The 22,559-nt window shown below is 45.4% G+C and overlaps 1 protein-coding gene across 1 annotated transcript in view; it reads right to left on the bottom strand.

Annotated features, from left to right (window-relative positions):
• Positions 1-22,559, bottom strand: part of mpdz (multiple PDZ domain crumbs cell polarity complex component) — a 41,094-nt gene that overhangs the window by 7,032 nt on the left and 11,503 nt on the right. The window contains 30 exon segments of the mRNA XM_029454661.1: positions 443-526; positions 1,067-1,212; positions 1,291-1,459; positions 1,585-1,659; positions 1,765-1,860; positions 2,665-2,736; positions 3,518-3,590; positions 4,197-4,288; positions 4,515-4,711; positions 5,692-5,863; positions 6,598-6,669; positions 6,762-6,824; positions 8,071-8,163; positions 10,258-10,368; positions 10,507-10,684; positions 10,913-10,993; positions 11,253-11,360; positions 12,324-12,365; positions 13,111-13,309; positions 13,958-14,069; positions 14,406-14,702; positions 16,533-16,685; positions 16,863-17,018; positions 17,883-18,092; positions 18,556-18,741; positions 19,350-19,514; positions 19,637-19,783; positions 20,213-20,292; positions 20,590-20,676; positions 22,197-22,434. Of these exon segments, the coding sequence (XP_029310521.1) occupies positions 443-526; positions 1,067-1,212; positions 1,291-1,459; positions 1,585-1,659; positions 1,765-1,860; positions 2,665-2,736; positions 3,518-3,590; positions 4,197-4,288; positions 4,515-4,711; positions 5,692-5,863; positions 6,598-6,669; positions 6,762-6,824; positions 8,071-8,163; positions 10,258-10,368; positions 10,507-10,684; positions 10,913-10,993; positions 11,253-11,360; positions 12,324-12,365; positions 13,111-13,309; positions 13,958-14,069; positions 14,406-14,702; positions 16,533-16,685; positions 16,863-17,018; positions 17,883-18,092; positions 18,556-18,741; positions 19,350-19,514; positions 19,637-19,783; positions 20,213-20,292; positions 20,590-20,676; positions 22,197-22,434 (3,954 nt within the window).

Genomic DNA, 22,559 nt, shown 5'->3' with positions numbered 1-22,559 from the left:
TTCTAAACAACACAGCTTGGCTCCAGGACAGAAATGAATAGTAGAGGGCAATTAAGTGTGTGTTGTGTGTGTGTGTGTGTGTGTGTGTGTGTGTGTGTGTGGAGAGCTACAATAACACAACTCCTCCTCTGCCCTCCCTCTTCAACAATAGCTGAGGTCAACTGGAGGGCAAATCCAAGTTGAGCTGCCATACTTCACTCGTCTGTCCACGTCACACACAGAAGCTCCATGTCGATAAAGGTTCTCACAATCACAATTCACACTCTTCAGTCTCACTAACAGCGATACGTTCGCTTTGAGTGTTGAGTTAGAGTTCTGTGTATTTGACTGGAGCCAAAGCTTTCATGTTGAAGCTCCTCCGGGCTGCCACGTCTCAGTTATTGACATGGGTTGAGCCTCTTTTTTTAATCTCGTGTGTGATGCTCATTATTCCGCAGCGCACCTCCAGGATTTGGTCTCCTGCCCACAGTCTGCCGTCCTTCGAGGCTGCCCCTTCTTCATAAACTTCATGGATAATGATGGCCCCCTGGAGCGAGAGAAAGACAGCAGATCAGTACAGAAGAGGGAGCAGTAAGGACTTCTGTTGGGGGAAATGAGAGGGACAGGAAACAGTGAGGAAAGATGTTTTGTAAAAGCACCAGTTTGGTGGAGGGGATGATTGTTCACTTTTTTTGCCTTTGACAGCAGACGTTGTTATTTTGGATCCCTCGTGCTGTAAGTGTTTGTTCCTGACTTGCAGTGTTTTCTCAGTGTGAGTGTCATTTGGGGGTCAGAGGTCACATTCCCGGGCTGGATATTGTCTGCTGCAGCCGTGGCCAGACAAAGAGCGGCTCCCCCAAGCCTGACTGAGCAGACAGAATAGATGCGGCGAGGAGCAGGAGGAAGGCTGTGACAACATCATTTCCTACATTCCTGTTTGGAACCTGCGTTATGGCACCACCTCAGTGTGCACGGTGGGTGGTAACTTTAAAAAGTGTCACTGCACGCCAAATATATAACAGAGGTCTGGATGCAGAGATACGTTACACATTATTCTTAGAAATGATTGATGTAATTTGTTTCCTACCAGCAGGGTGTCGCAGCCTCCCACGATGCTGAGGCCCAGGCCTGTGCGGCCCTTGGAGATGTCGATGGTGGTCTCACAGCCGGGGATGATGGGACATGTCGCCGGGTCACAGGCCAGAGTGGAAGGCGTGGACGAGCGGCTCGGACCTACGATAGAGGAAGCATAGAGTCAGCACATTGATCCTTCACTTCTTCCTGAATAAGAACCTCTTAAAGGGGACGCACTCAGGACTGCCTCCGCCTCGGGTTGACTCAGACACGTCACGGCGGCACTAGGCATGCTGGGTAGGCTGCCAAGGTCGTCATCCGAGCAGTCCCCGTCCTGCTCGTTTGACTGCAGAGAGGAGAAGGTTAGCTTCACTGGACCTTTGGATGTTACCAGCAGAGAGTTGACCTGCAACACAGTAGAGATGACTGAGACAGAGAGACAAGAGTCCTGACAGCAGGACACAGACACACACCGTCGTGTTCAGTGTGTGAGCAAACTTACAGGAGATATGATGACCACAGTTTATTTACCTTTTCCACAGTGTAGCCGAGCACGGATTGACCGTTCACAGCCAGGAGTTTGTCCCCTGGTTTCATGCAGCCCTCCTGCACGCAGCACATCACACACATTAGATTAGAAACCAGGATCACACACACACACACACACACACACACACACGACGCATCAGCTGCAGCAGGTTACATACATACTTTGCCTGTGTGTCCTTTCACTTCAGATATACTGTGAATCTCAACTCCACTCTCAGTGTTTCCCTCCATGAAGGTGATGCCGAGTCCTCCGTCTTCCTGTTGGACGACCGCAACACGAGGGCATTAAGAGCGTTTAGTGCAGAACATCTGAACAGAGCGTGCAGACGAACACTAAATAATAGAGCCGCAGCAGCTGCTCAAAACAAGCCTTACTTTACAATTATCTGCAGGAAGATAATGAGCTGCCCAGATGCTGCTGCCTTCACACTGTCATCCCCCGTGGCCTTACAAACCATATGGAGAGTCCCACACTGGGGCTCCCATCAAAATCTCCTTTTCAATCTTTTATTTTGAAAGGGTCACAAGAGGCATGTTTCTGACCTCTTGTTGTGTGACGTCGTGCATGTGTTCAGTGTGATGGTCAGAGCTGGATGCTCATGTAGAAAACATTACGAGCGGCGTGTCCTCGGACTTCACTGTGAGCAGCTGACTGCAGGGACGCTTTTGCTGCAAGTTTTTCAAATGTGATATTTTTCAACGCTTGGTGTCGTCGGGGAATAAAACTGAAGATATCCACAGGGCTGGAAAGCAGAAACCATGGGGGGGGGGGGGGGGTAAACGTGTTCCTCTCTGGGTGAGCTGAACCTTTATGTCCCCTTTGGAACTGTTGTTTTGTTTATTCCCCCTTTTTTTATTTCTGTCTCTTTCCTGTTTCCTGGCAGTTAGTCGGACTCCACTGCTCCGGTGTGCTCCCTCTCTTTCCCCGTCATACCCCAATGACTTGTCTTGTGTACACCTCCCTCATTATGGCAAGACTTCCTCTCTATTATTGTCTTTGAGTGTCTCCACCGCACGGTCCTGTGTGTGTGTGTGTGTGTGTGTGGGTTCAGTGTGTCTCACCTTCAGCTTTATGGCGTGATTCACATGTTTTGAAGTGTCTGCGTCGGCGTCAGCAGCAGCAGCAGGTTCTGCCTGTGAGGAGACAGCAGCAGTTACAGCATGAAGTAAATAAATGAGAGTGTGTTGTTGGCTGCAGGGATACAGAGTGTTTGTGGTTTGGGTTGTCACACAGGGCGGGGGGGGGGGGGGGGTTGGGAAGTGCAGGACCACACAGAGAGACTTTTAGGAAGCAAACATCAAAGAAAACAATTCAGGAGCATAAAAAGTAATTACATTCACTCAAGTACTGTGTTTTCATCTGCAGATTCTTTTCTCCGTTATTAGTTTGGTGTTTAAAATGTTAGAAGACGGTAGAAAATGTCCCAGTCCAAAGTCCAAAGTTTGTCGTTACATGTTTTGTCACTTTAAAATGATATGAAGCAGCACATCTCCATAATTGTCAGCTGTAATTAAAGGAGGCATTCTGCACAATGACCGTCTTTACTGAAGTAACATACCGAGCGCAGGACTATTTTTAGATCCTGGTTTTCTACTTTTGCTGTCGGTTAAAGTTTCTGAGTGTTTATTTCACTGCATGAGGTCGAGGTTATTAGAAGAACTGATCATTTGTGTGTGTGAGAACTTCACTCCCTCACATCTGCATCATGTCTGTCTGTTGTGACGTGTGTTACGCGTGTGGCCATGTTCGCGGTGGTACCTCAGCGCGGGGCTCCTCTGGGCGGGGCTCCTCGACGGGGGGCTCCTCTGCGCGGGGCTCCTCTGCGCGGGGCTCCTCTACGGGGGGCTCCTCTACGGGGGGCTCCTCTGCGCTGGGCTCCTCTGTGTGGGGCTCCTCTACGCGGGGCTCCTCTACACGGGGCTCCTCGGCGTCTCCCTCGTGTTCTCTCACCGGTCCCACAGCCATCTGGTTCAGCGCCTCCGTGTTCCTGCAACAAACAGTCATAACTCACGTAAGTCGTCGCTCCGCTGCTTTGTGACGGTGGAGCCATGATTTACTTTCAGGGGGTCAAAGGTCAAACGTGTCCTGCCTCTGTGCTGATGCTTGAGTTGCATACTGAGCTTCTCGTGTGCCGTTATACCAGAAAAAGCCAAATTACAATTAACAAAGAGGTTTTCAAAACTGTGATGTATTTATATCTTTATTTATACATAAATACATGTTTTTTGTATTAGTTGTAGTTTTAATTCTTTGCAGCTATGAGGAGCTGTTCCGTTACCTTTGTGCATTGCATTGTGGGAGAATAGGACCAACAGCGCACTTAAAAATCTGCTTTTTTTTTTGTGTTCACATCTCTCACACACACACACACACACACACACACACACACACACACACACACACACACACACAGAACTGGTCTGCAGAGTGTGCTGTGAGCTACTAAATCAGCTGCTTCTTCTATGATACGTGTGAGGGAGGGCGTCCTTCTGTTGAACAACAGCTCCCTCTGCTGAACACTGAGCAGCATTACAACTTCAGGTCAGTGGTCTAGTTGCCATGGAAATGTATTCATAGGGATTTCGTTTGCTACCTGACGAAGATGATTTTGACTTTGGATGGAGCGCTCTTGATGATGGACGATGCATTCTGGTGACTGTGGCCGTAGAGCACTTGTCCATTGATCTGACGGGATACAGAAACACAGCATGATACTTAGTAAATATGCCATACACACACACACACACAACAGACTTTATTATTCTGCACGAGCTGTGTGACAGTTTGTGAACAAACATCGTGAGGGTGACATGAAGTAGCTGATGTACTATTCTTTAATGAGTCGCGTATCCTGACAACTGTGTGGTTCTCCACTCGAGTGGGTTTGTAAACATTCGACACTTCATCTCACCTCCAGCAGCTCATCCCCCACCCCCATACGTCCGTCCCTGCCGGCCGCCCCGCTGGGGTCGATTCCCACCACGAACACACTCATGCGAGAGCGGTCCCTGTTCCCCGCCAGGCTGAGGCCCAGGCCCGTCCTGCCTTTCTCCAGCTCAATCATGTGCAGGACGCCCGGGACGCTGCCATAGCGCTGGATCACGTTCTCTGAAAGAGGAAGGTGAAGATGAAGATGACAGTACTCATGAGAAGTGCCAGATTTATCTTCCACATCAGTTGTTTGTTGCTCTTAAAGGGGGCAGGTGTGTGAAATGGGTGAGATGCACAGACACACAAAGTTAGAAACGTCAGACTGCTGAGCTTCTATCCCTTTGTCTCAATCTTGTGTCCATTGTTAGCCCCCCCCCACCCCCACACCCCTCTCTCTCCTGTGTCTGCTGCGTCAGATAGACCAATGGGTTGCTGTTGTTCTGGGCTGCCTGCCACTGTTGGACCATCAGTCCTGCTCTAATCTCCACAACTCACCTCCCCAGGCCTAACCTCATCAATCTTATCCCTGCAGGACAGCAGCACACGCACACGCACACACACACACACACACACACACACACACACACACACACACACACACACACAGTCCCAGGTGTTTGCAGTCTGTCCTTCATGCTGGTCGCCTGACTTGAATGTGACCGTGTGACCCGTTGTAGCGGTGACTCCATCCTACAGTTTGACACTCGACGTCTTCGGGATGCTAATAGCTTGATTGGGTTTCGCTGCCTCATCATGTCAATCACTTTCTTTTTCTTGCAGACTCTGGATGGACTTAGTGTATCTTGGAGGACCTCTAGTGGTGGCCTGGTGATACAGCATGTATCTCCTTTTATCTCTCACCTTTATTCCCACAGGTGTGAAATTAAAGCGAGAATACAGATAAAATAATGCTTTTCATGCACTCATCAATCCTGAGAGTTTGGGCGACTTTTCCTCTATAACGCCTTCTGTCAGACGAGTGGAGTTTATCTTACTAACTGTGTCTCCTACATTCACCATTTCATAAAGCTTGTAACTGGTAGTTTGATGGTGCTATCTCTTAGTGAAACATGTCGCCCTGCAGTGTCACTAACCCTTTCACTGTCTTTAGCACAAGATATAATTGCACCCTGAAAGAAAAGAGATGGTGAACTCACTCCAGTTGTATCCAAACTCATCCTCCTCCTCCTCGTTGTCCTCCTCTGCCTCAGCAGGTCTGCCAGGACTCTCTGTCAGCGTGTCGGTATCAGTCTCTCCCACATGGGGCACCACTGGCAGGGGGAGGACGCAGCTGCTGGGAGATGCCTTCGCCGCTTCACGCTTCACCCGCTGTCACGCCACAGAGGGAGTCGGGAAATAATTTATTGGCGAAAGGTAAGAGGTTTATCTTTGTGCTGGAGTTTGAATCAACGTCATGTGATCAACAGATTCATCACTTTTATTAGTTTTAGGCTGAAAGATAATGATGTGATACAGAAGCTAGAGGCTCAAATCAGAATGAGGTTAATTAGAAAAAGATCTTATAGTTAAGAGAATTTAATTACTTTATGATTACTGGTGTAATTAATTATCATTAAATTAGTATTTAAAAATCTAATAATCACCCATCATGACACTTACCTGAAAACCAGGAAGAGAAATCACTTTTATCATGTGTTGAAGGGAAAACTCATTGTATTGTTTATTAAAAGAAAGTAACAAGAAGGAAATGCACAAAGGGAAAGAGACGGACGGAGATATTAAAACATGTACGAGTGTTTGCAGGTACAGCACGTTAGAATATAGTCAATGCGTGAACTGTATTAGAGCTGCAACGACGAGTCAAACTGTTTTAATTATCCATAAACCTTTTAAAGTCAAGTAAATGCAGCTTCAGATATGTTTTATATCATATTAATGACGTCACCTTTGACTTTGAGAAAGTGAAGAATGTTTCACTCTCAAACAATGTGCAGATGAACGGATAACGAGAGTGACGGCTCGCTGCAGCTCTGAACTGCATCGCGTACGTCTGTACGAGCATACAGCAGGAAGAGGAAAGCTCAACACAGAGACCCACAAACCTTAAACGGGGTAGGAGTGAAAGGGTTAGTTGGGGAGAGGCGGAGGACAAGTCTACTGTGACTGTAACCCTCCTACGGAGAAGAGACAAAGGACTTTAGGAGACGACACAGAAACCTACTGACGGACACGTTGAGCTCATGGTAGTAAAGTGAAACCCCCCCACCTTGTCCTTGTTGTCCCTCGTCATGGCTGCGGCTCTGTCCTCTCCGCAGTCTGTTCCTGATGACTGTCAACACACACACATGACGGTAAATCCCTCCGCAGCACACACTCGCTCATTTGTGTCACGTGTGGAGAGCACAGTGGAGTCAATGAGTGCGGCTTTGGTTGTTTTATAAATCGCTGAATGATTTGCACTTCACTCACTAACGATCCAAAGTCCTTAAACTAGGAGGGGTTGTAGTGTTTGAGTTGCTTTTAGTGCGATGGGACTATGTGCAGCATCATGAAAACCATCTGTTTGTGATGTTACTGCTGAAGAAGAAGAAGACACATTTCTTAAACAAAGAAGAACGTTTTTCTTCAGCAAACTTGAAGCTTGGCAAGCAGACTGACACACACACACACACACACACACACACACACACACACTGAAGCAGGCCAACACATTGATGTGTGGAGGGAAAAGGCTTCTGCAGCAGCATCACATGTCCGTCCAATCGTGACCATTTCTGTCCAACGATCGAGCTTAAAAGGTTTGGGCAGAACGTCTGGAATTTTGAAAAAAAAGAATCCTGCAGTTTACGGTTCTTCACATAATGGTATTTGTGTTGAGTGCCGCCTGTCTCATCAAGTTGTCTTCTTTGCATGGGCAGTGAGACACTTGGTACAATGTTTGGGGGATAATTGGGGAAGCTGAGGACAGGAGGAAAATAAAATGCACTTAAAGTAAAAGCCTCTGCGATCATTTCACTTCTTGTGTGGTGCAACAGAAGCACAGAAGAGAGGGATAAACACAGCACGTGTGCTCACCGTGGAGGGGAAGGTACACACACACACACACACACACACACACACACACACACACACTATTTATACAGAAGTAGGACACAAAGTTTAATAATGTTCATATCTGACAGCAAAGGTTAACCACAAAGGGAAATAAAAGTTTGGTATCTCATGGCTCTCTAATGAAAACCTGAGGGCTGCACAATATATGGTGTCATTTCTTTTTTCTTTAACAAGCACTTTGTTGTGTTTTACCAGGATACTGAAAGCAGCAGAACAGATTACAATCTATATCTATATCTAATATCGTTAATGCACAATATTAAACAAAGATATCCCACGTGCTCCTCATATCGTGCAGCCCCCCCAGTTCACCTGCGCTCCACACCAACACATGCGGGCTTTCTTTGATGGCCGTCTTCACTCGGGTCATGCAGCTCATTGTTAACACCGTTTGAAAGCAGTACAGGTCAGACAAAAAACACAAGCAGGCAGACAGACATGGGGGGGGGGGGCTCTCTAACCTGAAGGAGGGCAGGTGCTAAGCAGCTTTGATTAGTGCAGCGAAGGCTCGACCCGCGCTGGCTATCGAGCTGCAGAAAGGGCAGCAGCGGCCTCTAAAAGCAACACACAGGACCAACAAGCTGACAACATGATGAATTTTTAATATGATGGCTGAGCCTCTCTGACTAAATTGAATCGGAGGCCATCCGGGAGGGAAAGAAAGGGGGGAGTGTGTGGAGGACAGAAGCACCTGAGGTTTTATTGAAATGAGGAACCATTAAAGCAGGCGGCTTCCTTCAGGACATTCATTCCTCTACATCAAAAAAAAATCATAGCAAAGCCTCTTTCTCTGAAATACTTTAACAAAATGTTTCAAAGATTCCTCCAGGCTACCTTGAGATTATTCACTGCTTACAAGAGAAGGATTGGAAACTTAAAGGCAGACCGCACGGATATGCTTTTATACTCTCCAGGTGGCTGCATTTAAAAACGGCATGATGACCCGCCTGCAGCAGCCAATCACGATTATATTTTTCCATTTTAAAGAATTTCAGTGGAGTTGCAACTCAGTATCAGTGACTTGAAAGTACTCGGAAAGGATTTTTCGAAATTTGTCTTCTGACAGCCGCCGTGCCGCACGGGGACGAACCGTTTCCTTATTTGCTTTTCTGTTGCTTACTTGATGAGTTCCTTTGTACAATTCACTTTCAATAACCAGGTTTTTTACTTTCTATTCTTCCACCATTTGATTAAAAACATCCTTGTGGGTCATGTCCTTGTTAACAGAAGAGGATGAATGGATATTAAAATAAGGGCACGCCTTTTCCTCCCAGAAGCCTCCGATTCTCGTCTTTATTTCGGTCACTACACGCATTACGTGTCTATGAAAGAGGCAGAAAGGAAGAAGAGGAGCTGTGACGGTGCAACAGGAAGGAGAGGGACAGATTACCTCACGTGTGCGATGTGGCATGCATGTGAAAGAGGTGGAGGTGTGTTTGTCTACAGCAGACGGTATAGACTCAGCCTGAGAAAGCAGGGACACAGATAGCAACTCATAATGTAGCAGCGTTAGTAAAACATGAACACTTAGCATAAGGTTTTTAATGCCTTTTTAAAGTAATTGTTCCACATTTTGTGAAATAGAACTATTTACTTATGCCATTCTCATGTCTGTATGTTTTAAATGAAGCTACAGACAGTTAGCTTAACTTAGCATAAAGGCTGGAAACGGCTAACGTTAGCCTAAAGCTAAAGTAAAGCCTGAGAGGTGCTGGCTAAGCTGTTTCCAGGTCAAACAATAGAAAACAAACTTTAAACACAACACTGACATATTATTACCTGTTTGTGTGTTTCTCTTACACACGTGTAGCAACGTTAGCATTCATTTGTTTATGTCACCTGATCATTTAAAGTCCAGAAATGAGTCGTAACCCCTGAAGTGTCGTCACACAGAACATCAGTCCGAGCGTGCTGTAGCTCCTTTACAGCCCAACGTTAGCTTTTTACTTCAGCAATCATAAAAGTGCCGCAAATAATGTGTGAAGATTATCCTGCTGAGCAAAACCTGTAAATATCTCAGATTATTTATCTATTGTTAGAGAAACACCTTCCTGACTCTGTTCACTCTCTTTGCTGTGTTGTTGGAATATGATCTGCTAAGTGAAGCTAATAGCTGCTCGTACACTGTATGCACTGTGTGCTGCTGGACACACACACACACACACACACACAGCAGCTTTTACCTGCTTTGGCCTAAAGAAAACACCCCCTGTTTATATTATATATAAATATTGATTTCAGCTGCTTTAAGATATTGCTCAGAGTCTCTAGTTGAGTTATTGCTGTGCATGTGCTCCATTACATCATGGAGTTGCTACAAGGCTTCGTGAGTAAGCATGTAAAGCCTGTGGGAATATCAAAGTGATTGAGTCTGAGAGGTCTGACTCCAGAGTCACAGCAGCTGCAGGGATTATTTAGTGAAGCTTTCAAAGCCTGAGGGCACTTTCAAACAACAACTGTGATTTTCAATGAGTGTCGCAATTAGAGGTTAAAACCTGGCTAATATATTTAATATGCCACACAGGGCTGCTTGTTGCTCTCGTGAAAGATTTCCCAAATCAAACCTGACACTCCAGGGTTGTGTGTTTTTGAACGGCCTGTGCCGATGGACTTGAGGTGGTTAGTTTGACAGTGTCATGCGGACTCACCCTGGGCCTGTGGATGATACTCTGCACCAGGAAGGTGACGGGGTTGCCTGCCCTGCGGATGACCTCCACCGCCTCCTCATGACTGGCATCTCTTAGATCTGCTCCGTCCACCTGACCCAGAGAATACGCGGGAGAAGATTACAATCAGCAGTTTCTTCTTCAGCATTTCTCCCCAGGGCTCTTTGGTTCTGACTGCACTTTAATAAAACAACAGCTGACGATTAAAGAATGTAAATGATGTTCCTTCACCTCTACGATTCTGTCTCCTGTCTTCAGGGTCCCGTCCTGTCCGGCAGGACTGTCGCCCAGGATGTGTTTGATAAAAATGCCCCTCATCACCTCTCCGTTGCTCAGCCGGCTGCCCATCCCTCGGCCCCCAACGATACTGATACCCAGGGACTTGCCTGGCGCTCGGAAGAGCTCCACTCTGAGGAAGGTAAACATTTTCACATTTTACACTTCAAAGCTGAGAGACTCTGCTATTGATTAAACACTGGAACCTTTATTCTCTCTGTTTCTGTTTTTTGATTGACCCCTTTGATGCATAGGATCATTACCAGGAAATATATCGATATTCGATACATCGGCCGCCTCTATCCTGCTGTGTAAGGACTCCAAACCACATGTGTTGACATGTTAAATGCAGTGTACTCACTTCCTCGGTTGGTTCCAGTTGCTGTAGGAGGAACTCTCCTCTCCCTCTCCATCCTCTCGTTCAGGGAGGTTAGGAACAACTCTGAACACACCAAAGTGGAAGGAAAGACTTTGGTACAATTCACATTATTGTCAGGGGTTCATTGAAGCTTCTAGGGGCCACAAACTAACGACAAGTCGTGTTATATAAAACGAGTTTGTTTCATGCTGTACTGCTGACTGGGCAAACATGCTCGGCATTGAGTTTTGGAAAACATGTTAAACCTGACGCGTGTGTTTCTCATCAGAGCGCACTACGCTCACCCGTCACATGACTCAAGTTGGAGAGAACCAGGACGTACTTTGTATCTGGAGCCGGTACCGGAGCCGTTTCACTGAACACATCCTCTGTCGTCCGCTCCTGGCTGGCCTTGTACTCATCCAGATACTCTGCTGGAACATATGTGATGCTGAACACACACAAGCACACACACACACATATTAGACAAACATGTCTTAAAGCAAACGACTTGGCATCCTCTGTGTCTCCACACTCCATCACTCTTCTTAGTGGTAATTATGCCCCAGTTCACTATGAACTCACTAATTTAACCAAACATAGAGAAGAACTGGCATTCGAGTGCAAAGAGCTTCTTTCAAATCTGTTTATTTATATTCTTCTCTCATCCCTGAAGCAGCAGAGTGCAGTAAGTCTGAGCTGTGTGCATTCAGTCTATACATGAATGTCTATCTTTGACTGTTCAACACAGACGTCTTCTGACACCTACTGTGTGACACACGTGACCGACGTGCAAGGGCGTAGACATCATTAATTCGTGAGCCGGTGACTAATTCATGGGAAGAAATGAAGCAAAAGCTCGCTGACAAAATGTGACATCCACTAACAGTCCCAAACAATTCAGAGTGAAGTTCTGAAGGACACATTAACACGTTTCAGGGAAGCTGACAGATCGTCAACAGACGGGCTGTTTGGTTTTTAAACATGACATGCAGAGAGAGAGAGAGAGAGAGAGAGAGAGGAAGATGAAATGAGAACATCACAGCAAAGCTTAAATACTGATGGTTGATGTTAACAGAGTTCTAGATGGTAGAAGAGAAACATGCAGGTGGTAAGTGAACATGTTAGTCATGGAAGTAAGAAGTGATGAAGCAAGATACGAAGAGATGCAGTCAAACAAGATTCATCCAGAGAACATTTGAACTGTGTGTGTGTGTGTGTGCTCTGCTTTAAAGTGACATGAAGATGAGTTGGTTAATACACAGTGTTGTGTCCCAACATGAGGATAATGTGATTCAACGTCAACGTCTGGATGAAACTCTGTACAGACTGCGATGAAGGAGAGAATGAGAGGAAGGACACCAAAGACGGCAGCTTTGAGCCGAAACACCGCCAGCGTGGACGTTATACTCACACATAAAATGGGCACAGATCGTCTTCAGGTGCACAAGCAGATCTAGAACGTGGAGATTTGGCTTTTATGCAACAAACTGCCAAGTTTAGTTCAGCGAGCACAACTTGTGAAACACCAAACTGCGCTGCTCCTTTAATGCAGCATGTGACGTGTGCAGGAGCACCCCGTTCAAACCTCTTTACATCCCCCACTTTACAGACGCGATGATGTCAAAGTCCAAATGTGTATATGAAATGCTTAGGAATCAGTATTTGAGACGCACAACATGTATTGTTTGTAAGAATTGCAATGATGCAACCCTGATGTCCTTCGGGACGAACCTGGAGCTCTGCTAGTTTCTCCAGTTATACAAAAGACCTTGGTTATCAACACCGTCGTGCTTTTTCACTTCCAACCACATCGACATCGACATCGACATCGTCATCTCGCCAGAGTTACACCTGCGTGTGGACTGCAGCGATGACCAACAGAGGATCACACCAGTGACATGTTTCCTTATTTAAATCAGTTGTATCTTTGCTGTACTGTTCATTCAGGCAACATTATGATAATAAGACATTTCAACTAGAACTGTAACTAACGTTATTTAAAATGTCCATCCCAGACTTTCACTGTAATAAGATATAAAACAGAGAAAAGATCTCCATGGACTAATCGTTATAGTTGTGTGTGTACGAAGCAAAGCATTGGAACAAGATCCTTGTTGTTGTGTTATTGGCTCTAAAACTTCCTCCACAATCGTTTGCGATGCTTCCCTAACGTGTAAACGTGCGTGTGACTCTCTTACCCCAGGTCTGGTCCGATGAGAGAGTGCCGTCGGAGCAGGGCTCGGGCTTGAGCGTTGCTCATGTTGGCCGTGGGCTCTGCGTTGATGGCCAGGATGAGGTCACCAACACCCAGACGTCCATCCCGACTGATGGAGCCTCCGTGGATTATACTGCGGACCAGCATCCCCAGACCGTCCTTCAAGGCGCTCACCGTCATCCCTTTGAGGTAGAACATAAGGAACTGTGACACACTTTGGGTTTTCGACTGAACTCAAGTTAAGATCAGAACCTCGACACCAGGAGAGACGTGTTGCGGACCGACTCCGCTATGAAAGAAGTGTACACTTGACTCTAAGCAGTTCACACATCTGGTGTTCAACAGTAACTTCAGGAGCGGGGCGTAACACATCTGGAGACCAGTCGATCTTAAAGTTTGAACCTCTAAACTTCTCGCTCAGCGAACACGCTGCTTCTGCACAGATGTAAAACAATGTGTTATATTTAGCAGTGGCTTTAACTCCATGTAGAAATGTTGCGTTGAGCCTGAAACAGAAAAGCTTCAAAGTGCACTAAGAAGCAAAATGAGGCACTGAGGATCTTCATAACACCTATTTGTTTTAGAAGCTCACACTTAGTATTCTCTGAGCCGGCAGCAAGCCCCATGGGGAGGTTTTGAAATGCAAATACTCTGAAATCATTCTTTCACACTGAAAACAGCCCAGAATACTCTCTATCATTTTACTTCAAATCTGCAATTCATAAGAAATGACACAAAAGTAAAAGGCCAATGCGCCTTTCAGTCCCGCAACCTCATTTACAATCATGTGACGGATGAGGAGAAAATCAATAAAGTAAATTAGCACAAACCAAGGCTGGAGTTGCCCTTGACAACCGTGATCGTCCTTTCAAAGCTGCTCCCCGAGGTCAGCACTTCCTCGTCACCGTCGTCTGCCGATTCTCTGCCACCAGCCTGCTCGTCCTTGAATGTGAGAGTTCAGCGGCGTTATTCATGAAGGTAGATGAAAATATCCGGACGCATTCCAAACAAAGCTGAGTGCAGCTGATTGGCTGAATTGAAAAATAAATAAGCTTTGAATTATGTATCTAATGTTTGAAAAGAGTCTCACGTCGGACGGAGCGAGGTTGCCTTTAAGAAATCCTATTTAAGAGGTCAAGGAGGATTATTTAGTAGGTTTTATAAAGCACCTCCAACACATCAGAATACTCAATGCTCATCTTTTTCTAACTTATTATATACAAGCTCTATTAAAGCTGCACGACATGAAGAGAATCTGCAATATCGTAGTCATTTTACCTTCATCAGAATCTTTATATCTCCAATATGTTCCACCTCCGCAGGTTCATCTGGGACGGACGATCTGCTGCCTGCTTCACAGTCTGAGCACTTCACTGGCTCTTCTTTGGTGGCGAGCTGTGCCAGGAACTGATCAGAACTGCTTAGTGTGGCATTGAAAGTCGGGACATGCCCTCTCAGACTCGGAGGAGTGAAAGAGGCAGACTTCTCCGGGGGGAGCGCTGGAGAGTTGTCTGCGAGGCCGGGCAGCGTTTCAAAGCAGGGATGCTCATCCAACAAGGCCAGGCGAGCTGTCAGCTGGTGTAAAACAAAGCACAGCCGCTGAATGAACGTTCCCCTCTGATAGTTAGACAATTGCCCAACAGGGGGAATTCATCTTGCTCAGTCGCCATCCCGCCCTCCTTGTAATGAGCCATAGAAAAGCCATCAGTGGCCAATAGAGAGCAACAGAGATTACTGGAGATCTTGAGCTTGCCATGCACAAAATGTAGTTTTATTGTAACAGCATTTAAGGCTTTATTAGAGGCAGGCTGAGCAGTGATGAATCTCAGCGAGCACTTCCCTCTGGGAGCCAGAACAGAAGTATAAATCTTTAGAAAACAGTTCAAATATGCAAATGCACAACACAAGTGGGGCTCAATAAGCAGACATGGTAAGTAGAGTAGAACAAGAAATAGGAGGTTTCATTTTAATAAGGCAGAGCTATAAATCCAGAGTGAACTGGGCTGTGACGACGACGACGACGACGACGGCAGGTACAAGTGTTCCTGCGCTGCAATCAGGAAGACGGACAACGTCTACATGGTTTTGTATGTTTTAAGGCAGAAAAGATATAAATCCCTGTTATAATAAAGTGTAGTAACTTCACAGCATAAAAAGTGTACATCACTTCCTGATACTGCATGTAATGACTCATGTTATGGCCTGCAGAGACGATGGAACTAGAAGTCATTTTTAGCAAATATCTAAAGGCAGAATCAGTTTCCTAAAACACTCAAAATTAATTGCATATGATATTAAGTGGAGATCATAAAAACAATTCAAACATCAAACTTTGACTGTCACGCTCCAAGCGGACTCGGATAAAGCTTAAGATGCCATTAAATCCATGGTTTTTGAATCTATGTCAGAGCCAGAAATGATATTATTGGTCTGTTAAATTCATCTAATCGGCTGCATTAGTCTTTGCAGAGGGAGAGACGAGAGTGCATACTGTATACGTACGTGCATCTTATGTGTACAGAACATCCCGATGCACGTGCGTGAACCTGTAACACGTTTCAAATGTGTGACTTTGTATAATAAATGGATCAGACTTTTTCAAAAATCGAGAGATAAAAGAGGTTGACATTTAATTTCTTTAAAGCTCAACACTAGAAAACCAAGCAGCATGACTTCAATGTCTCGACGCACCGGAGAGAAAAAGAGCCGTCTCTGCTTTAATGACAGAAGCCTCATTTGATCTTTAACACCCCCGTTGACCTTAGAGGTAGAAAACATTCATATTCCTCAGAACACATCGCTCAGCCGTTTACTGTCTCCGAGGCGGACGTGAGATTTATCAGCGGACTTGTTGCCTCTCGCCTCTGGAGCTTCAGGGAGAAAAGCCTTCATCACCACAGAAGACTGACCTCGTACAAACATCTGAAATCTGTTTTGTGAAATCCCCCGGTCCCTCTCGGCTGCCCCCATTATAGTGTAAATTCTTAGGAAGGCCCCGCAAATAAGGTCGGCTGTGACCGCTGGGAAACAGTTTGTGTGCCCCTTGCTCTTCTTTGTTTATTTTCCTCATAGTTTAAAATCCATTCGGTGAGCTGTTGCTGTCGGGCACCCAGAGCAACACGAGCAGCTACAACTCTCACACGACTACACGGTCAGTAAAGTTGCTGCTGAACAAAGAAGCATTTCTCCTGACATGTTGGCTCTCCATGGCCAAACGCAAAGACTCGTGACTACATGCTGAAAAGCTCATTGTGACAAAGGCCAGTTACTGTTGCAGTAATATTTAAAAGTACAATATGTCATTTTCTGCCACTAGGGGTCTCTCAATCTAAATGTGTTGCATCATGGGAGTTCTTCTCTGCGCTGAGTTCCTCCTGCCGCTAACGTTTCCTGTGCGCTGCGTACCTTGGGTGTGGATGAGTGCAGGTAATCCAGGTCTGCGCTGCAGCTGCTGCCATGAAGAGCGATCATGGATGCGTGGAAAGTGTCGTCGTCTATCCCGGAGTAAGTATGATCTAACAGCTTTTCATCAGACAGCTCCACGTCGCTGGAGTCAATCTGTGATGACGAATAGAAGAAGAGTCACCGACCGGGACACAACATGTACATGCTAACTGTATGCATGGTTTTCAAACAAACATGTGTTATATTATATTACATGTTAAGTATAATTTGTTTTTCCTTTTTTCAGGATGTTCTGATTGATTTTTCAGTTTGTCCCAAAAGCTAACTAACCAATGCAGGCTCTGCCCGGTAAACGACGCCCTCAGCCAGTCCTTCTTCTCCTTCTTCAACCAAAATATTGTTGAAGTCAAATGAATGGATGATGGATGATGAAGTAATTTCCTGCTCACCATATGGGTGTGGAGACTGGGAATATCCACATATTCCCTAAGAAAGTGGAGACATTCTTTCAGTTTCTCCAGCTTCATGTAATTAGATTTCTGATTTTCTTTTTTTTTTATATATGACCAAATCAGGTACAAATGAATTAGTATGGAATGAAAAAAGATGTTAGATGTTATTTGTTATACTGTAATTATGGAGTCAAATATTGATGTCGGTGCAGAGAAGTTTCTCAGAACGGCACATTCGTGAGTCTGAAGGACTTCTCAGCAGAAGAGAACATTACATGTGTTTCAGTTATAGCTCTTCATATGGATCTTGGTTAGCATGCAGCCCAGACAGATCGACATTTTTCAAATACCCCTCAGAAGCACATCCCCGTCCTGCAGGAGGGTTGGATAACTCCAGCTTCCTCCTGCTCGGTCTCCAGCTAACCTTGGCAGCCCACAGGTCTCACTGTGATCCAACGGCTGATTCAACACGGGAGAAACTGAAGCCGAGAGGATGCCAGCACTTATGAAGAGAGAAACCTACACAGAGTGCAGGAGCCTGGAGCGGTGAACACGCTGTTGGACAGACGCGGTATTCTGACAGGTGCCCCGATGTGTTTAAATGTACAAGAGGGTCTGTGCGCCTGGAAAATCCAATAAGATAGTATATGAAACAAGAGCGCAGAGCATTTAAGGCTGGTCCTCGTCTGAACAGCGGGTGGAATGCTAAACCGTGCAGCTCGCTTCTTCCTGCATGAAATATTCAAGGCCTCGTAAGCTGAACCGTCGTGACTGGATACAAAGACAACCTGACTCCCATGCACGCAGTGAGAGATCCCCAACACACACGTCATATTCTGCCTTCAGTTCTCAGACGGGTTCAAGCACAGAACAGAGTAAATACTATTGTAATGCTTACAGGCAGCGGTTTGGCTACTCCTATCTGGACCATGCCGAGGTTCGCTCCCTTCAGCGCCTGCACGGCGTCCTCCAGGCTGGCATTCTCCAGGTTGGTGGTGTTAACATACATGAGCCGGTCGCCTGGCAACAGTCTGCCATCATGCTCGGCCACGCCGTTGGGAACAAGAGAGCGAATCACGATCACCGTCTTGGCGGGGTCCAGCGGGTCCTGTGGCGGAGCCGGGAGAGTGCAGTCAGAAGATCAACAGGTAGTTTCATTTAGCTTTATATATTCTGGAATCATTTATTAAAAACACTACAACGTAAACATTTTAAATAACAATAAGCTTTATAATTATAAAAAATGTCCTTATTGACCTGAGTTTATCTATTTTTAAGGCTTGTCTGCAGGACATCCTCTGGAAGTCTTAAATCAGATTTAATGTTCCCAAAGTGGACGACGCGCTCGGCTCTGATATCCGTGAACAAGATTATATAATATTTGTATAACTGTCAAAGGAAGCATTTACATGTGGGTGAAAACAGACAATATTCCAAAAATATCAATGTTGTGACTATTACATACGCTTATGATAGAAACAATATCTATAAAAGTACAAATAAACTGCTGTAAAATAACAATAGATCCATGTCTTATGAAACCTTCTATAAATCCCAGGAAGATTTCCCACCTGGTAGTCCAAAATGCTGAATCCTAATCCCCCTTCTCCCTTTTCCAGCTCGATATTCTGGATCTCCAGCTCCCACATAGCGAGGGGAGATCCTACGGCCTCCTCTGTCACATTATTCTGTGTCGCTGTCGCTGCCTTCACCTCTGAGTCTTCAGCGGCTCGTACGCTGCTCAGGTCTGTTTGTTTCTGCAGAGGAAAAGCCCAAAATCTCTATGTAACAGCCTGCCTCACTTTCTCTCCCAACCCATCGGCTGCTACCCTCCGGTTGTGTTTCTGGCAGGAGATAAAAGGGAAATGTCTGGGATGCTCTGGCCTTAGTGCATTATCACAGTTAAAGCTGGAGATGAAAACAACCTTCCCCCAGAGGAAAGCTGTTTTTGATGTCTAATATCTCCGGCTGCTGCTGACGTATTACTAGAATTGGTTTTAACAAACTTTCAGCCTCATCTGCTTATTGCTAAGTCTTAATCCATCAGGGTTGACAATGTGGAAAGCCAGTGGAGTGATTGACAGCTCTGGTTAAGCTATTAACGCTCGATGTGTTATAAAGCAGGAGGACTTCAGGAATATTGCTCTCCAATCATATTCCCGTGCTTATTATATGCAGAGGCGGGGAAACCATCATCTGCTGCAAAAGCTTTCATGATTCAGTCACTGAAAGTTGAAAAACGTACACGCAAAAAGTCGTACATGTAAGTGAATTTGCTTTAGTTCCACAGGTGCAGAAGCAGGTGCATGTGCAGATGCAGGTGCAGGTGCAGGTGCAGGTGCAGGTGCAGGTGCAGATGCAGTACCTTTAATGTCAACATTGTGGGCAAAGTCTGTGACTCTGGTTCGTCCATGTCCGTCTGCAGGTGCGGGGCGGGCCGACAGCAGGTCATGTACACGCAGAGAGGAAGCTCCTTCAGGATTCTCACTACTTCCTTGTGGGTTTCACCGATCAGCGATAAACCATTAACCTGAGGAAGGAGAAGTGAGCGTCGGATAAGAACAGGCTGAGCCTCTGTAAGTTTTAATGGCAAACAAACATGAAAGTTCTACACCGTGAAACTAAAGGCTCTTCCTTTCAGGCGCCACGCACCTCCAGCAGCTCGTCTCCACTGAACAGCTGGCCGCAGCAACCCACAGGGCCCTCAGGTAGAACAGAGCGGATGTAGTGATGCCCGCTGCAGGCTTCCAGACTGATGCCCAGCCCGCTGTTCTCACTGAACTTCTCCACCTGAGCCACCTGGAAGGGAAACATCTCAGTTAGCATGCGAAACTTCATTCTTTCACTTTCAAACGTGCTCATGACTCAATCCGTTTGGTTTGACGACTGTTGTTCTGCTTTTGAAGATAGAAGGTTTTAGTTATTAAACATTATGAAGCAAATGTCCAAGAGCTCTGGTCAGTATAACTTGATTCAGGGACTAACGATTAATTATCATTTAATCTGCCGATTATTTACTTGATCAATTGTTTGGTCTATAAAATAGTGAAAAATGTCCTAACAAGATGTCTTTACATGTCTTGTTCTGTCCAAACCCCAAATATATTCACTTTACTATGATATACAACATCTTCTCACATTTTTGCTTGAGAAATGACTTTAACGATTGATCAGTCGACTAATCGTTGCAGCTGCAATTTGATGCAGAGAGAAGATAATGAAACTTACTACGACTTCATTACTTGGACCCAGAATCTCGAGCCACTTCTTCATCAGTTCTTCCTCTTCAGAGGCTGTTAGCTTCGTCCCTTAAAGAATACAATACAAAAGTATTAATACACAAAACAACATAAAAGGAAAAAGTGTTTCTGCAGCGCAGCGTACATTTCTAAGTACTTGTGTTGTCTTCCAGATCAGACCCACTGAAGAACAAACTTTGATCTGCGTTGTTCTAACTCCTGCCACAACACACACGTCAGTTGTTTCCTAAGCAGTGTGTGTTCTGCTTGTGAGTGTGTTCCTGACAACAGTAACCCTTATCTGTCAGATGTGTGCCCAGTATCTCTGCTGCCGCACTTAAAGAAGAATCCCAGGCAGCCTCCTACCATGTTTGTCTTCTGTCAGCTGATCCGTGACTGGGCTGACATCAGATCCTTCACTCTTTGTCTGCAGCGGCTTTTCATCTGCGGTGCCTGTAAACACACAGTGGGGAGTGAGACACATGACAGGTCATCTGCTCTCCACTAACCGCACAACAAATATATGAATTACTTTCTTTTTTTATTTGATACTACTTCATTCTCACAGAAGAGTTTGAAAAAGCTGTCCTGGCTGATTAGACTCTAAACGTCTAATATCTGTTTAATGACGCTGCTGCTTTTCTTTACAACTTCCTGCCACTGTTTATGTCTTCGGAGTTCCACAGGGCAGCGAAGTGGCCGCCCATGAAATGAGTACGCTATACAACAGCACATTTTAAGTGCCAACATAAAACTAATACTAGAAAAGGAGCTCAACAACCTGAACAGTTACATTTCTCCTGTTAATCCCAATCCCAGTTAATGATCCATTACAAGCCTCTGATCTCAAGCTAAATATATTCTTACTCACCAAACTGTGCTGTGTTTTTAACTGGAGGGACATAAGCTCATATAATATGTTGAGGCTAACATGTGATAAAGATGGATTCATATTCACATATCACATATCACTATCTCCAGTCGGCGTGCTGCACTTGTTGTTCTTCTTCTCTGGGTTTTTTGGCGGATTGCAAACCAACTTTAAAGGTACGTACTGCCACCTGCTGCACCGGAGTTAAGTCAATGAATGTATCAGCTATAATTTCCTTATCAGAATAATACTTGTTCCATGTTTATCGCTACTCTGTTATTATCTGTTATACTCCACGAGACCACCCTCGCTGCTCGGGCTGTTTTTCTGCAGTGTTTTTGGGCTTGAACTTCCTGTTGCCAGATATAATCACTCTCAAGCTTCATGTATGCATGTTTCTTTTCTTGCTTGGGTAGCAGCCTGGAGGTCTAAGTCAAGGCAGCTGGAGGCGAGAAGCTTTCTGTTTACACTTTGTCTCTCGTGTTTGATGTTATCATGATGAAAAAACAAAAAGGAAACATCATGGGAACGAGCATACACACACATGCAGACCTCAGCTGTGACTCAATTACTGGATTTATTTCAGGGTCTGAACGAGCTGACGGTCAGTGCAGCCGGTTATATGTAAACTGTTTTACAACATGTGTTTTCCGCGCTATTGCTATTTCCAACAGGCAAAAATAATAAATGTTTCACTGTGAAGGATGTAAGATGTTTACTTAAAATATTAACAAATAAATCATTCAGTAGCAGGAGAGACCCCGCTATAAGATATATAATCAGTATAATCGTGAATATCTTCACATGTTTCATCTCTGATGCTATAAAACCATTTGTTTCTCAGTTAAAGTGATTCCAGTATGTTTTGGTTTCATTTTAAGAGAATAATATCATGAATTATGAATTATTATTTTTGCCTCCCACCTTTCTCATTCTATAATAAATCACGATGTTGACATTAGTCTGAACCGTATTTGACTCTGTTTGTATCTGCGGCTGCTTTCTGTATTTTAACTATATTGATAGATGTCTGACACATTTACACATCAAGCGGCACCTTTCTTTGACAGGAAGTGTGTTTTTGTCCTCATTAAATGTCTACCTTGAGCAGCCTCCTCAGCCTTCTTCCTCTCCAGCTCCAGCTCCATCATGACGATGGTGGTGGTGGGGATGATGGTGGTGGACGGGGGCAGCGCGGTGACACTGGGGGCCACAGCGGGGGGGATCTCGTCGGGCCTGAAGCCCCTCCGGATCAGCTTCAGGTGCACCGTCTGGCCAGTGTGTCGGAGCACTTCCACTGCCTGCTGGTTGGTGTAGCCCCGGATGTTGACACAGTCCACCTGCACAGCGTTTGTGATGACATTGTGAGTGTGAGGACATTGTCTGGACATTGTGAGTGTGAGGACATTGTGAGTGTGAGGACATTGTGAGTGTGAGGACATTGTCTGGACATTGTGAGGACATT

This window comes from Cottoperca gobio, chromosome 18, assembly GCF_900634415.1.
Source record: "Cottoperca gobio chromosome 18, fCotGob3.1, whole genome shotgun sequence".
Taxonomy (NCBI): domain Eukaryota; kingdom Metazoa; phylum Chordata; class Actinopteri; order Perciformes; family Bovichtidae; genus Cottoperca; species Cottoperca gobio.
This window is presented reverse-complemented; position numbering and strand designations above follow the sequence as displayed.